This window comes from Rhinolophus sinicus, linkage group LG01, assembly GCF_036562045.2.
Source record: "Rhinolophus sinicus isolate RSC01 linkage group LG01, ASM3656204v1, whole genome shotgun sequence".
NCBI lineage: Eukaryota > Metazoa > Chordata > Mammalia > Chiroptera > Rhinolophidae > Rhinolophus > Rhinolophus sinicus.
Window position 1 is genome coordinate 12,148,078 of NC_133751.1, and position 17,666 is coordinate 12,165,743.

At 33.9% G+C, this 17,666-nt stretch overlaps 2 protein-coding genes across 2 annotated transcripts; both read left to right on the top strand.

Moving 5' to 3' along the window:
• Positions 1–4,502: 4,502 nt before the first annotated feature.
• Positions 4,503–4,637, top strand: LOC141571694 (keratin-associated protein 20-1-like). The gene has a single exon (XM_074333458.1). It carries the CDS (start codon positions 4,503–4,505, stop codon positions 4,635–4,637), a length of 135 nt encoding a protein of 44 aa, XP_074189559.1.
• Positions 4,638–15,420: 10,783 nt separating this feature from the next.
• On the top strand, positions 15,421–15,576 carry LOC141571703 (keratin-associated protein 20-1-like). The gene has a single exon (XM_074333520.1). It carries the CDS (start codon positions 15,421–15,423, stop codon positions 15,574–15,576), a length of 156 nt encoding a protein of 51 aa, XP_074189621.1.
• The last annotated feature ends 2,090 nt before the right edge of the window (positions 15,577–17,666 follow it).

A 17,666-nucleotide genomic window follows, 5' to 3' on the forward strand; every position in this document is an offset into this window, starting at 1 on the left:
GAAATATTAAAAGAAGATATCCACTAAAGAAGGCAATTCTTTCCTTTGATTCAACCCGAGGGGGGTGGGATGACAAATACAGAGATTTCAATAAAAAGAAAACCAGATTTATTATTTCAGATTGAACAGTTTTATTAGGAAAATAGAGAAATGGCTTCTACATGAAAATTAAAAGGATCTGTGATAGCCTCATTCCTAGGGAGAACACACAGGCGTTCTCAGGATGAATCTCACATGCTCCCTCATTTCATGAGTTAAATACAGGAATGGAAAAGGCTGGTGTATCAGATCCAGGGGGCACCAGAAGTCAAGTCTTCAGCGAGGCTCAGAACACATGGGGTTCAGATTGTTGAATCCAGAAGTCCAGGCGCAAGGGATGAGAGTCTCCCATGGCATCCTCAATAGTAGCCAAAACCAGAGCCATAGCCAGAACCATATCCATAACCACAGCCACAGAGAGAGCGGGAGCCATATCCATAGCCACAGCCATAGCCGCAGCCATAGCCACAGCCATAGCCACAGCCCAGTCTGCGGAAGCCACAGCCACAGCAGGAGCCATAGCCACAGCCCAGGCCTCCGTAGCCACAGCCATAGCCGAGGCCCCCATAGTAGTTTCCGTAGTAGCCGCACATGGTGTTGGCTGTTGAGGTTGTTCTTGGGTAGAGAAGGGGTGTAGGTGACTTCAGTCTGGACACTTCTCCCTGCAGAGGGCCTTTTATAGGCCCTCAGTGTGGTGGGAACCGAACACGTGTCATGAAGTTGGCTAATCTTATGACTAATCTAATTAGTTTGTTGTTCTTCAATCATAAGAAAAAGTCTGAGGTACTCAGGAGGCTTGTGGTTTTGGCCTCTCGTTTTGGACTCCTCTTATCTAATTGAGCATTAGAAGGTGAAGAGACACTCACATACTCACATGTACATAGTCCTGCCCCATATTAGATATTTGTTTTAAACCTCCTATAGCCATCTTTATATCAAGAAAGAACACATTTGGTAGTCTCAATCTTATTTACTCTTTGCCCCAGTTAATTTCACTAATTTGAAAAAAAAATGTTTTCAAGAATAAACATTCTTTTTAACTCATGAGTTTTTCTGCTCTTGATCCAAATTAATTATCTCCTTCAAGGATTCAGTTCCTTTGCTATTCTGATACCATAGTGCATATTTCATCTCCATGATGTTGATAATAATCAATTAACTAAAATTCCCAAAAAACTAAGTCAGAGCAAAATGCATTATACTTTTCTATTTATACTAATGAGTTGAATCCTCATTTCTGTTTAATTTCTACTGAAGTACTGGAAAAGAAGAAGTTATTCCTTGGATTCCAATTTTTCAACTTTTTCTCTAAATTGAGTATAGTTGGTATTCTCCTTAATATTAGGATTTTATTCTACGTAACTATTCAATAGGCTTGACAGCATACATTTATGTTTATCAAGGTATTAAACAGAGGTCTGTTCCTTTATCAAGATATCCAATCATTATTCTTTGTAACCAATCACACTGAGTTCTTTTGCATAGCCCCAGCATTTTTACTGTCTTTATTCAAATTGCTGTATTAAATCTAGGTACCAGAAAAGTGAGAATAATTCCATGTTAGAGACAAAAGATATACTTTTGTATCTTTCAGAGATGGGGAGGTGGCATTCACACATTAATATATAATCAATAGATTTCTGTTATTCTAACATTTCTCAGTCAAAATACTATTTTTATGTATCCACTCATCACCTTAGGCAAGCAGAGTGTGAGATGTTGGGCACACCCTATATTTTACTCCACTCTGCTCTGAAGATTATAAGAATGAAGACACAAAGTTTTTTTAAATTTACCAATTCACTTGTCTTAAGTAAATCTAATGAGTCAAAAAATGCATCTTAATGAAGTAGAATGTTTTCATACTAAGAATTCGATCAAACATATCTGACTATTCATCCGATAAATTTTTTTGAATGTTATTTCCATGTGTGTATTTTGGTAGGTTCATTTTTGTAAAATACACACATTATTGTGATATTTTAGTCACCATTCACTGGGTTGAGCTATTAGAATTAGAGGATATATTTAACATTTTTAAATGTCCCATACAGAAAATTAAAGTAGCCTCAATTAAAGTAGCCTCAAAATTAAAGTAGCCTAAAGTGCAAAATCAATGAAGTAATAAGTTAGAATAAATTTCCAGTAGATTTTTAATTTAAATAACATGATAAGTCTTTCTCTAGGCTAATTTCCAACTCTTCTCTCTCTCTCTCTCTCTCTCTCTCTCTCTCATCTATCTATCTATCTATCTATCTATCTATCTATCTATCTATCTATCTATCTATCTATCAATCATCTATGTATCTATCATCTGTCTATCTCTTTATATCTTTATGTATCCAAATGATCACTTGACATCTCCTTAGATTGTTAATGGTCATCCAAAATTTAAGAAAAGTAACTTCATGATTTTTTATACCACCGAAGCTTTTCCATTTTTTCCCCAACATCTTAAAGTATGCAAGACATAAATGAGACCAGGACCTTCCAAGTGGCTTACCTTTTCATGCCTTTCCACATTAAGTTTGCTAGAGTATACTGGGCACCCAGTTAAGTTTGAATTTCAGAATATTGAATTTCCCAAATATTGCATGGAATATGCTTATACAAAATATTATTTATCTAAAAATCAAATTTATCTGGGTATCCAACATTTTTCTATGCTACGTATGGCAACCCAAAGCTTAGAAAGAACAGTTTCTATAGTTTGCCCTATTATAGACTCGGTTACATCTGAGAGTGCTTCTTGTAACACTCTTTCTCTCTTTATAGCACACGGAAATCAATGGCCTTTCTGCTCTCCAAATGTAGCATGTTTGTTCTCAACTTAAAGCCTTTGCCTTTGAGCTAGTGAACCTCTGAAAGTAATCGCAGAAATGGCTAGAATCTTCTCCTCCCTCAATTCTCTCAGAGAGGCTTTTCCAGACCATCCATTCTGAAGTAACCTCTCACAAGTACTCTAAATTTACCTTACATCAACTTGATTTATTATTTAAATAGACTTCACTATCAGAAATTATCTCATTCACTTTTAATATTTGCTTTCAAATGTCTGCCTGCATTTCCTGTCTTGCTCAATCTAGAATATAAGCTCCATTACAATAGGGATCTTGTTTGTACTGCTCACTGCTCCATCCCCAGTGTTCATAACAATGCCTAACATACATTGATTGTTAAAACTTTGAAATGCGAAAGAACTAATACATAACCAACTCAATGAGTCAAGTAGCATTTAAAAATTCTTCTTTCCAACTTTTTCATTTTGAAATAACTTTAGTTACCAAGTGTTGCAAAAATATTTAGACATTTTCCATATACCCTTCACCAGTTACACCTATGTTAATATTGTTCAAAACCAAGCACAGTGCACAATGATCAAAACTAGTAAATTATCCTTGTACAATATTCTTAACTACACATCTTATTTGGATTTCACATTTTTTCCATTAGTGTCTTTTTTTTTTTTCTTTCTTTCTTTAATTCCAGGATCCAATCCAAGATCCCACCTGGCATTTGGTTGTCTAATCTCTTTAGTGTCCTCCAATTGGTGATGGTTTCTCAGTTTTTTCTTTAACTTTTATGGTATTGACAATTTTAAAATGTGAAATGTTTTGTAGCATGTTCCTCAATTTGGGTTTTTCTGTTTTCTGATAGCAAAGAAGAGGTTATACATTTTGGGCATGAATACTACAGAGATGTGCATATTTAGTTTTGTCATAGCAGGAGGTACATGGTGTCAATTAATTTGATAGTTTTAGAATATATTTTTAAACTGCAATTACTAATAGGATAAATCTTTCTATTTTATATAACTATAGTCCATGGATTTAAATTTCAGGGACTGTACTATGGCTTTTCATCATATACAAAATAATAGATGCATATGTATGTTAATGGCAAACAAACATGAATAATATTGCTTCACAAAACAGTAATAAACAACATTAATCATTCAATGATTTACAACTGAACCCTGTCAGGTCTTCACTATGTTTGCTCCATGTCTTCTGCACAAACTTTGCATCCTTCCCTACCTCTTGGAAGCCACACTTTTGTTCTCAAGGCTGTATATATACAGATAGAAAAAAAGGATATTATTAAAGGAAAAGAAGAATTTTCAAGAAGTGAAAACTGTACGGGTCATATGATCACATGGTAGCTAGTAATATAGCTTAGATTTCACATCTGAAATGAACAAGCCACCAAAGTAGAAGAATCTTTCATTAAAAGCACATGATTTCATTACAGGCATTCTAACACACAGCAAAATTATCTTGGATATATAGTTTGTGAGGAATTCTGGAGATGATTATAATTCAATAAGTTTGAAACTTGAATCCAACAGTACCTGTGGTTTGCCCCACATACCACTCAGTTGGTATATAAGGCCCTGCATAGATTTTATTGTCAAACTCTAGAAATTGACTGCTCTTCAACTGAGTTTTTCATCTGCTCACACCATGTGCTTCTACAACAACTACTATGGTGGCCTGAGCTATGGCTATGGTGGCTTGGGCTATGGCTACGGTGGCTATGGATATTCTTCTTACCGTCCATGCTGCTATGGAAGATACTGGTCTTATGGCTTCTTCTGAGAAATTCTAGATTGCTCTTCTGTTCAAGACATTCTCTCATGAGACACTATGTGTATGTCCTGCATTATTTATAATGACCATGTTGCTGTCTGTTCAAACAATGACAACCAAATCTTAGACTACCATGTAACATCAGAACTATTTTGATTGAAATTACCTGATTTCCCAATAATTTAGAAAAATATTAATTTGATCTTGTGTTACTCTTATATGATTGAATACAAGTGACCTTAACCACTTGGAAAATTGTCTAAATTTGTTTTTCATTAAAGGTAACCTGCACGCTGGTAATATTTGCATGTATATTTATCTAGATTTTGTGTGTGTATGTGTGTGTACTTGTGTTTGAGATTGGTCACCCTTTGGATATCTATAGTTGATAATTTAGATGTATGGTTGAATAGTTATATTCAACTAGTGCTTGAAAAATGTTATATTCAACTAGATCCAATGGCTACTACTATCTACCTTGATTTAATCAAAGCCTCATGTTGAATATATTCAAAGTTTGACTAGAGACATTGGCAAAGCAGTGTCCCTCTTCTCACCATTTCAATTCGTTACTGTTTCATTTTTTCTTGATACTTGATATTTAAATTTGCCTCTTGGCAGATGTAAATTTTTCTTCTAAATTTTATATTATTGCTGTTTCTTTTCACTCATTGGCAATATGTTCTTGAACTCATCTTCTGCATTGTAGCGGCACAGGGAGCTTATCTGTCTAGGATTTTCATGTTGTTCCAGGAAGATATAGAATTTGAAGTCTGTTTTAGTGACACTTTCAGGGGGTCCGTCTCTGCTTGCCTTTCGGAAAGAGATCTGTCATCTTTCCTAACAAGGCAGTGGCTTGAGTAGACTATACGCATGGAAACACAAGTCTGATTCAAAATAAAAGCTTCAAACTGTATCCTTGATCCTGGTAGTCTGAGTAATGTTCAGTAAAGCTGTTTATAATAACTTCTCTTGATTCTTTCCATTTGTTATTTGTATTAAGTATTAATAATAATATCAACAATGATAAACTATACATCAATAATCTGTATTAATATGCTGGTGACTTATTTTACAATTTGTGGTACCTTACACAAACAATGGTCCATACCAAATTATTTCTAAATAAAGATTAAAGTGTGAGGCTGGCAAAAATGTTAAACTGTCCCCTACCCAACCCCAATGCATGTTTTATGGAAGCATCTAGAGGAGAAAATTATGAGATTTGTCTTCCTCTAGCAGTTGAAGACAGACAAAACATGGGATTATGTATGATTTCAATTCTTTAAATTCATTGACTTGTTTTTGGCCTATTATATGATCTATTTTGGAAGACATTCTATATATGTACTTGAGAGCAATTTGTATTCTTTTGTAGTTGTGCTAAATGCTCTCTAGAAGTCCGTTAGATCTAGCTGGCTTACAGTGTTTCTCAAGTCTATTTATATTTTAATCTATATAGTTGTTCTATCCATTATCAAAGTGGGATATTGAAACCTCCAACTGTGAATATTGAAGTCTCCTCTGCTTTCAGTTCTCTCAATTTTTGATTCGTGCATTTTGGTGCTCTGTTGTTCGGTACATATTGATTTAAATTGTTATATCTTCCTGATATATTGCCCTTTTCATCATTATAAAATATCACTTTCTATCTCTATTAAAACTCTTTGTTTTAAAGTCTATTTTGCCTATTTAGTCTGATATTATTACATCCATTCCAGCTTTCTAAGCATCTGTTTGAAATATATCCAAATATCTATATCTATCTATATCTTTTTATCTATCTATATAGATCTATACAGAGCTATATATCAATCTATATATATAAACAGATCTATAGATCTATCTATCTATATCATCTATATCTCTATCTATGTCTATCTCTATCTCTATCTATCTATCTATCTATCTATCTATCTATCTTCCTTTTTTCAACCTAAATATTTCAAGATAATTTGGTTATTGAAACATTTTTATGATGACTATTTTAAAATCTATGTCAGTTAACTTGAACATCTCATTCACATAGTGTTAGTGTCAGCTGATTGTCTTTTCTTATTTAAGCTGCATTTCTGTTTGTTTCCTCATACGATGGTATGATAGAAATTTTGTACATTAAGAGCATCTTGGTCTTATTTAAATCTTTTTTTAAAGCAAGTAGTCACCCTGTTTAGGTTTAACACAAGGGCCTTATGGGCTATGATTCATAATTTTCAGCATTGTTGCCATGTTATGTTATCTGTTTGGTTTATCTCGTGCCACTGGTTGTCCCACTGACCCCTGACATTGCTGCACAAAAATGCAGAAGGAGTTTTACCAGCCTGTCTGCTGTGTGTTATTTGGTGGAGTATTGGCATGGTAAGAACTCCCACCTATCTCCCTTCCTGCCAGGATGTCTTTTGGAGGAGTCAGAGAGTCTCAGATACTTGAGAACTGAGTCTTCCTGGGCAATACCTCCCTTTAAATAACATGTGGATCAAAAAAGGAATTACATGGGAAATTAGAAAGTATTTTAAATTGATTAATAAAGGAATACGTCATACCAAATGTCTGATTTACAACTGAAGAAGTGATTAGAAGGACATTTATAGTTTTATTTATGTTAGAAAAAAAGGACCTTGTAAAAATCAATGCTCTAAGCTTCTATAAAAAGCTAGAAAGGAAGAGAAAGTCAAATATAAAGTAAGATGAATAAAGAAAAAATAAAGACAAGAGTGGTATCAACTCAGTAGAAAATGGACAAACTGTAGATAAAATCAATAATACACAAAATTGCCACTTTGAACTGATCAATCAAATTGATAAATTCTACACAGATCAATCAAGAGTATTAGAGAGACTATACAAACTGTCAACATGAAGAATAAAAGAAATAATGTCTTTTAAGATGGTAGAGGAAACAAAAATTTTAAGTGGATATTATGAAAGATGTTATTTCAATAAATTCTGCAACATAGGTGAAATAGAAAATTTCTTTTAGATACACAAACTACCAAAACTGACTCATTTAATCTGAATAACATATATCTGATGAAGAAAATGTATCTATAATTTAAAAATCATTTCCCGAAAGAAAACTAAAGGCCAAATGTCTTCACTGGCAAATTGCACTAAGTAGTTATACAACCTTCTTATGAGTAACTTAAGAAAATTGGAATAGCCTAGGTAGTTGAATCCCAATATTTCTCTCTAAAAAAATTGTAAATAAAAATACACTTGTGAGTATTTTATTTATGTACCCCAAACACAGAAACCATCTATATGAAAACAGTATATTTATATGTATCTGTATCCATATCTGTATCTGTACCTATATCTGTGTATATCTCCACCTTCATATCTATCATCTATCTATCTATTTATCTATCTGTCATCTATATATCTTCTACAGAGACATAAATAGAAACACACTAAGGGTGGGCAACTTTAATATACTACTTTCAGAGGAAACAGATCAAGTAGAAAAGGTAAAGGCTAGAGAATACCTAAACAGTGTAATTAAATAGGTAGCGATTATGGATGTCCACTTCTACACTGATAGTAGGGAGTAAATCTTCTTTGCAAACTTCCACGGAAAATATACAAAAATTGATTATAAATAACGTTATTAAAAAATTAGTAAATGTTTAAAGTAGAAATACTCAACAGAACACGCTGTGATTGTTATGCAACAATCCAGAGACTGCTAACAAAACAAAGACCAAAAAATCCCCTTAGCATGAAAAGTAAATTTTTGGTTAAAAAATTCTTAGGTGAAAAAGGAAATATATTCTGAAATGATAGGATTTCAAATTAAATGATGGTAATAAAAAAGTACTTAACACAATCTATTAAAATGTTTCAAGCAGTAATTAGAGAATATTCATAGTGCTAAATATTTTTGTCATGGTAAATGGCTGAAATATCACCAATAACTTACTATCCCAGCTAAGAAAAACTTCATAAAGAACAACTAAGTAAACCAAAAACAATGCAAGGAGAAATTAACAGACTTGCAAAAATCAATGAAATAGAGACCAGAAAACAAAACAAAACAAAACAAAAGAACACTTTAATAATTCAAAATGCTATTTAATAATTCAAAATGCTAGTATTTGAAGAGATTACATTTATAAATCATTTGCTAATTTAATCAAAGAAGAAAAGGAGAAAGTCATATAGAAAATAATAAATAAGAGAGAAATAAACATGGAAACAAGAAGTTTTAAAAATTATATGAGTCTACTAAGTAGATCTTTATGGACATAAATTTGAACACCTAAATGCAATACATAATTTCCTAGGGAAATACAGATTACCAAAATTCAGACCATTACATTTAGAAGTTATAAAGAGGCTGATTTCCTTAGAACAAAGAAAAATTTTAAGGGAATATCCCACAAAATATTCCAGGTCCAGATAACTTCTCAGGGAAATTCTATCAAATTTTCACAGCCAAGATAATCCGAATGTGCTCTAAATTGTTCCAACGCCCTGCAAATGCAGACAAACTTCCTAATTGTCATGAGGAGGGAGGCATAGCTTTGATATCAGTGGTGGACATACTTTGAAGGTGCTTGCATGTTTTCTGCCTCTTGATGTCAATGCCTTGTGTGACCCCTTCCTCTTGAGTGTGGGCAAACTTCTGACTTCTGACATAGAATATGGCAAAGGTAATGAAATATATGTATGATTGTGAGTATATGATTATGTTACATAAAATTATATGTGATTGTAGCACCCATCTTGCTGGAGACTCTTTTCATTCCTGGCTTTGGGAAAACAAGCAAGCATATTTGGGAACCCACATGACAAGGAGCTTTAGACAGCCTCTTGGAGATGAAAGTAGCCTTTAGCTAAATACCTCCTGCAAGGGATTCCAGGCAACAGTCAGTGTTGAGCACGTCACTTATACACAAGGAACTGAATTCTGCCAAGTATGTGAACTTGGAGGCAGGTCCTTTCTCAGCTGAGACCACAGACCTAAACAACTCCTTGGTTACTGCAGCGTGTGACCTTGACTCTTTGTCTATGCCTGAAATGTATCATCTAATTATTACGGCCCACCCTTCAAGCCAAATAGTTTTACAGTCTACTACCTTACAAAGTGAATAGATTGTAAAAACATTCCTTAGGATGTTTCTTTTGTTAAAATATTTTTTTAAAAGGACTAGATGTAGAGAAGGATGTTACAACATTCATTTATTTAAAGAGATAGAAGAATGTGAAACTTGGGCAAGTTATTATATTTCTTCAATATTTACCATGCACCACACAATGCTTAATTTATAAATAATACTGCATTTATTGTTGAGAATTACCCAGCATAACAAATATTACTCCCTGAGTATCAGAGGAGGAAACTAAAGTTTCAAAAAAAAAAAAAAAATTATACTTTTCTAAGACAGTTGACAACGGAATTGACCCAGAAATACTGAGGTAAAATAACCCCCTCAGGAGACAAGTGTTGCCTTTCTTGCAAACCAAAAAAATATCAGTAAGAAACTTGAGACATCAAATGACAAATAAAAACACACGTTGTTGTTTGGATTAAGCCAGTTTATTAGGGCAGCAGAGAAACAAAGTCCAGCATGAAAGTCTTATGAAGGCAGTTACTGTGACATCATCTCCTGATGAAAGTGGAAGTGTGGGGTTACAGGTGAATTCACCTCATCCCAAGTAATGAGGTAAATTCAGGGAATTTTTAGTTTAGAATGAAGGTCAACAGCAAGCCATACTTGACCTCAATCAAGCAAGATAATATCACTCAAGGGACAGGCATATGACACATGGAGTTGAGAGTTGTTGAATCCGGAAGTCCAGGCACAGAGGATGAGAGTCTCCCATGGCATCCTCAATAGTAGCCAAAGCCAGAGCCATATCCATAGCCACAGCCACAGAGAGAGCGGGAGCCATATCCATAGCCACAGCCATAGCCGCAGCCCAGTCTGCGGAAGCCACAGCCATAGCAGGAGCCATAGCCGCAGCCCAGCCCTCCATAGCCACAGCCATAGCCGAGGCCCCCATAGTAGTTTCCGTAGTAGCCGCACATGGTGTTGGCTGTTGAGGTTATTCTTGGGTAGAGAAGGGGTGTAGGTGACTTCAGTCTGGACACTTCTCCCTGCAGAGGGCCTTTTATATGCTCTCAGTGTGAGTGGGACCCACCACGTGTCATGAAGTTGGCTAATCTTATGACTAATCTAATTAGTTTGTTGTTCTTCAATCATAAGAAAAAGTCTGAGGTACTCAGGAGGCTTGTGGTTTTGGCCTCTCGTTTTGGACTCCTCTTATCCAATTGAGCTTTAGAAGGTGAAGAGACACTCACATACTCACATGTACATAGTCCTGCCCCATATTAGATATTTGTTTTAAACCTCCTATAGCCATCTTTATATCAAGAAAGAACACATTTGGTAGTCTCAATCTTATTTACTCTTTGCCCCAGTTAATTTCACTAATTTGAAAAAAAATATTTTACAAGAATAAACACTCTTTTTGACTCATGAGTTTTTCTGCTCTTGATCCAAATTAATTATCTCCTTCAGGGATTCAGTTTCTTTGCTATTCTGATACCATAGTGCATCTTTCATCTCCATGACGTTGATAATAATCCAATTAACTAAAATTTCCAAAAAACTAAGTCAGAGCAAAATGCATTATACTTTTCTATTTATACTAATGAGTCGAATTCTCATTTCTGTTCAATTTCTACTGAAGTACTGGAAAAGAAGTTATTCATTGGATTCCAATTTTTCCACTTTTTCTCAAAATTGAGTATAGTTAGTATGCTCCTTAATATTAGGATTTTATTCTACGTAACTATTCAATGGGCTTGACAGCATACATTTATATTTATCAAGGTATTAAACAGAGATCTGTTCCTTTATCAAGATATCCAATCAGTATTCTTTGTAACCATTCACACTGAGTTCTCTTGCATAGCCCCAGCATTTTTATTGTCTTTATTCAAATTGCTATATGAATCCTTATCACCAGAAAAGTGAGAATAGTTCCATGTTAGAGAAAAAAGACATACTTTTGTATCTTTAAGAGAATGAATGTGGGGAGGTGGCATTCACACATTAATATATAATCAATAGATTTCTGTTATTCTAATATTTCTCAGTCAAAATACTATTTTTATGTATCCACTCATCACCTTTGGCAAACAGAGTATGAGATGTTGGGCACACCCTATATTTTACTCCACTCTGCTCTGAAGATTATAAGAATGAAGACACAAAGTTTTTAAAATTTACCTATTCACTTGTCTTGATAAGTAATCTAATGAGTCAAAAAATGCCTCTTAATGAAGTAGAATGTTTTCTTACTAAGAATTTGATCAAACACATTCAACTATTCATCCAATATATATTTTTGAGTGTTCTTTACATGTGTGTCTTTTGGTAGTTTATTTTTGTGAAATAGATACATTACAGTGATAATTTAGTCACCATTCACTGGGGTGAGCTATTAGAATTAGAGGACATCTTTATCATTTTTAAATTTCCCATACAGAAAATAAAAGTAGCCTCAACTATCACATTGCAAAACCGATGACGTAATAACATAGAATAAATTTCCAGTAAAATTTTAATTTAAATAACATGATAAGTCTTTCTCTGGGCTAATTTTTTAGAATATCACCTGAAATTAGTATGACTAAATTGCATCAATTAATAAAACAAACAAACAAAAACTATAGTCAATTTGGGTTTTTTCCCCAGTATTCATTTAAGTAGCTATAAAAGACATTATTTTGTGGAATGCAGTGTAACTAATAACAACACTTGTAAGGTAATATCTTCATAGATTTACTTCCTGGAGTTAATTTGTTTAAGAATTCAGTTGCTGTTTCTAATAATGATAGCAAGAGCATTGCACCCAATGAGATGCCTTAATTTTTTTCTGCTATATAGTTTTTCTGCTATATAGTTTTCTAAACTATATTTAGTTCTTAAGTACATTCCATAATCAAAACTAGAACAAAACAATCACCTTTGTCCCTTCAATCTTCTCCAGCTATTGTCCCTCACTTTTTTTCTGTTGCGTTGCAAAACCTCACATGTATTTCCATGGTAGCTTTCTATTCTCTCTTCATCTTTTCCTCATACTTTTTGGACTTTGGTCCCCACCACTCTACCAAAACTGTCCTGCAGGGATCACCAACGGCCCGGTCTTGTGGAGTCTAGATGTTTAATCTTCATCTTACTACAGCTCTGCGTAGCATTCAGATTCATCAATCTCTTCACTTCTGTAGGCTCTCCAACCCTTACCTACATCCTATCACACCCATTTGGTTTAATCCCAATATCACCAGCTGCTCCTTTTCTGTGATTTTTCTCTTTTTCAGATGTTGTTCTCAAGTGTGAGGGTGCCCCTTACAGTTTCTATTTAAATTCTCTTTAAATGGGTAATTTTGGATACATTAATTTAGACAATTAATCTCTATTCAGATTTCCAACTCCTCTCTCTCTCTCTCTCTCTCTCTCTCTCTCTCTCTCTGTCTCTCTCCCTGTCTCTCTCTTTCCCTCTCTCTCATCTATCTATCTATCTATCTATCTATCTATCTATCTATCTATCTATCTATCTATCTATCTATCTATCTATATCTATCATCTATCTATCATCTATCTATTCTATCTATATCTATCATCTATCTATTTATCTTTTATATCTTTATGTATCCAAATGATCACTTGACATCTCCTTAGATTGTTAATGGTCATCCAAAATTTAAGAGGAGTAAGTTCATGATTCTTTATACCACTGAATCCTTTCCATATTTCCTCCCAACATTTTAAAGTATGAAAGATATAAATGAGACCAGGACCTTCCAAGTGGCTTGTCTTTTCATGCCTTTCCACATTAAGTTTGCTAGAGTATACTGGGCACCCAGTTAAGTTTGAATTTCAGAATACTGAATTTCCCAAATATTGCATGGAATATGCTTATACAAAATATTATTTATTTAAAAATCAAATTTATCTGGGTATCCAACACTTTCATTTGCTATGTATGGCAACCCAAAGCTTAGAAAGAACAGTTTCTATACTTTGCCCTATTATAGACTCGGTTACATCTGAGAGTGCTTCTTGTAACACTCTTTCTCTCTTTATAGCACACGGAAATCAATGGCCTTTCTGCTCTGCAAATGTAGCATGTTTGTTCTCAACTTAAAGCCTTTGCCTTTGAGCTAGTGAACCTCTGAAAGTAATCGCAGAAATGGCTAGAATCTTCTCCTCCCTCAATTCTCTCAGAGAGGCTTTTCCAGACCATCCATTCTGAAGTAACCTCTCACAAGTACTCTAAATTTACCTTACATCAACTTGATTTATTATTTAAATAGACTTCACTATCAGAAATTATCTCATTCACTTTTAATATTTGCTTTCAAATGTCTGCCTGCATTTCCTGTCTTGCTCAATCTAGAATATAAGCTCCATTACAATAGGGATCTTGTTTGTACTGCTCACTGCTCCATCCCCAGTGTTCATAACAATGCCTAACATACAGTGATTTTTAAAACTTTGAAATGCGAAAGAACTAATACATAACCAACTCAATGAGTCAAGTAGCATTTAAAAATTCTTCTTTCCAACTTTTTCATTTTGAAATAACTTTAGTTACCAAGTGTTGCAAAAATATTTAGACATTTCCCATAAACCCTTCACCAGTTACACCTATGTTAATATCGTTCATAACCAAGCACAGTGCACAATGATCAAAACTAGTAAATTAACCTTGTACAATATTCTTAACTAATCTACACATCTTATTTAGATTTCACATTTTTTCCATTAGTGTCTTTTTAAAAAAAAGTTTTTAATTCCAGGATCCAATCCAAGATCCCACCTGGCATTTGGTTGTCTAACCTCTTTAGTGTCCTCCAATTGGTGATGGTTTCTCAGTTTTTTCTTTAACTTTTATGGTATTGACAATTTTAAAAAGTGAAATGTTTTGTAGCATGTTCCTCAATTTGGGTTTTTCTGTTTTCTGATAGCAAAGAAGAGGTTATACATTTTGGGCATGAATACTACAGAGATGTGCATATTTAGTTTTGTCATAGCAGGAGGTACATGGTGTCAATTAATTTGATAGTTTTAGAATGATTTTTAAACTGCAATTACTAATAGGATAAATCTTTCTATTTTATATAACTGTGGTCCATGGATTTAAATTTCAGGGACTCTACTATAGCTTTTGATAATATACAAAATAATAGATGCATATGTATGATAATTGCAAACAAACGTGAATAATATTGCTTCACAAAACAGTAATAAACAACATTAATCATTCAATGATTTACAACTGAACCCTGTCAGGTCTTCACTATGTTTGCTCCATGTCTTCTGCACAAACTTTGCATCCTTCCCTACCTCTTGGAAGCCACACTTTTGTTCTCAAGGCTGTATATATACAGATAGAAAAAAAGGATATTATTAAAGGAAAAGAAGAATTTTCAAGAAGTGAAACCTGTATGGGTCATATGATCACATGGTAGCTAGTAATATAGCTTAGATTTCACATCTGAAATGAACAAGCCACCAAAGTAGGAGAAGAATCTTTCATTAAAAGCACATGATTTCATTACAGGCATCCTAACACACAGCAAAATTATCTTGGGTATGTGATTTGTGAGGAATTCTGGAGATGATTATAATTCAATTAGTTTGGAACATGAATCCAACAGTACCTGTGGTTTGCCCCACATACCACTCAGTTGGTAAATAAGGCCCTGTGTATACCTTAACATCAAACTCTAGAATTCGACTCTGCTCTTCAACTGAGTTTTTCATCTGCTCACACCATGTGCTTCTACAACAATTACTATGGTGGCCTGGGCTATGGCTATGGTGGCCTGGGCTATGGCTATGGTGGCCTTGGCTATGGCTACGGTGGCTATGGATATTCTTCTTACCATCCATGCTGCTATGGAAGATACTGGTCTTATGGCTTCTTCTGAGAAATTCTAGATTGCTCTTCTGTTCAAGACATTCTCTTATGAGACACTATGTGTACTTCCTGCATTATTTATAATGACCATGTTGCTGTCTGTTCAAACAATGACAACCAAATCTTAGACTACCATGTAACATCAGAACTATTTTGATTGAAATTACCTGATTTCCCAATAATTTAGAAAAATATTAACTTGATCTTGTGTTACTCTTATATGATTGAATACAAGTGACCTTAACCATTTAGAAAATTGTCTAAATTTGTTTTTTATTAAAGGTAGCCTGCACGCTGGTAATATTTGCATGTATGTTTATCTAGATTTTGTGTGTGTGTATGTGTTTGTACTTGTGTTTGAGATTGGTCACCCTTTGGATATCTATAGTTGATAATTTAGATGTATGGTTGAATAGTTATATTCAACTAGTGCTTGAAAAATGTTATATTCAACTAGATCCAATGGCTACTACTATTTACCTTGATTTAATCAAAGCCTCATGTTGAATATATTCAAAGTTTGACTAGAGACATTGGCAAAGCAGTGTCCCTCTTCTCACCATTTCAATTCGTTACTGTTTCATTTTTTCTTGATACTTGATATTTAAATTTGCCTCTTGGCAGATGTAAATTTTTCTTCTAAATTTTATATTATTGCTGTTTCTTTTCACTCATTGGCAATATGTTCTTGAACTCATCTTCTGCATTGTAGCGGCACAGGGAGCTTATCTGTCTAGGATTTTCATGTTGTTCCAGGAAGATATAGAATTTGAAGTCTGTTTTAGTGACACTTTCAGGGGGTCCGTCTCTGCTCGCCTTTCGGAAAGAGATCTGCCATCTTTCCTAACAAGGCAGTGGCTTGAGTAGACTATACGCATGGAAACACAAGTCTGATTCAAAATAAAAGCTGCAAAATGTATCCTTGATCCTGGTAGTCTGAGTAATGTTCAGTAAAGCTGTTTATAATAACTTCTCTTAATTCTCTCCATTTGTTATTTGTATTAAGTATTAATAATAATATCAACAATGATAAACTATACATCAATAATCTGTATTAATATGCTGGTGACTTATTTTACAAATTGTGGTACCTTACACAATGGTCCATACCAAATTGCTTATGAATAAAGATTAAAGTGTGAGGCTGGCAAAAATGTTAAACTGCCCCCCACCTAACACCAATGCATATTTTATGGAAGCATCTAGAGGAGAAAATTATGAGATTTGTCTTCCTCTAGCAGTTGAAGACAGACAAAATATGGGATTATGTATGATTTCAATTCTTTAAATTCATTGACTTCTTTTTGGCCTATTATATGATCTATCTTGGAAGACATTCTATATGTGTACTTGAGAGAAATTTGTATTCTTTTGTAGTTGTGCTAAATGCTCTCTAGAAGTCTGTTAGATCTAGTTGGTCTAGTTGGTGTTTCTCAAGTCTATTTATATTTTAATCTATATAGTTGTTCTATCCATTATCAAAGTGGGATATTGAAACCTCCAACTGTGAATATTGCAGTCTCCTCTGCTTTCAATTCTGTCAACTTCTGATTTGTGTATTTTGGTGCTTTGTTTTTAGGTACATAATGATTTAAATTGTTATATCTTCCTGATAGATTGCCCTTTTCATCATTGTAAAATGTCTTTCTCTATCGCTATTAAATTTCTTTGTTTTAAAGTCTGTTTTGCCTATTTAGTCTGATATTATTATATCCATTCCAGCTTTCTAATAGCATCTGTTTGAAATTTATCTATATATCTATATCTACCTATATCTATATATCTATATATGTATATCTATTTCTATCTTTCTATCTATCTATGTATTCCTTCTACTTTCAACATAAATATTTCAAGAGAGTTTGGTTATTGAAACATTTTTATGATGACTACTTTAAAATCTATGTCAGATAACTTGAACATCTCATTCACATAGTGTCAGCTGATTATCTTTTTTCATTTAAGCTGCATTTTTTATTTGTTGTTTCTTCATATGATGGTATGATAGAAATTTCGTACATTAAGAGCATCTTGGTCTTATTTAAATCTTTTTTTAAAGCAAGTAGTCACCCTGTTTAGGTTTAACACAAGGGCCTTATG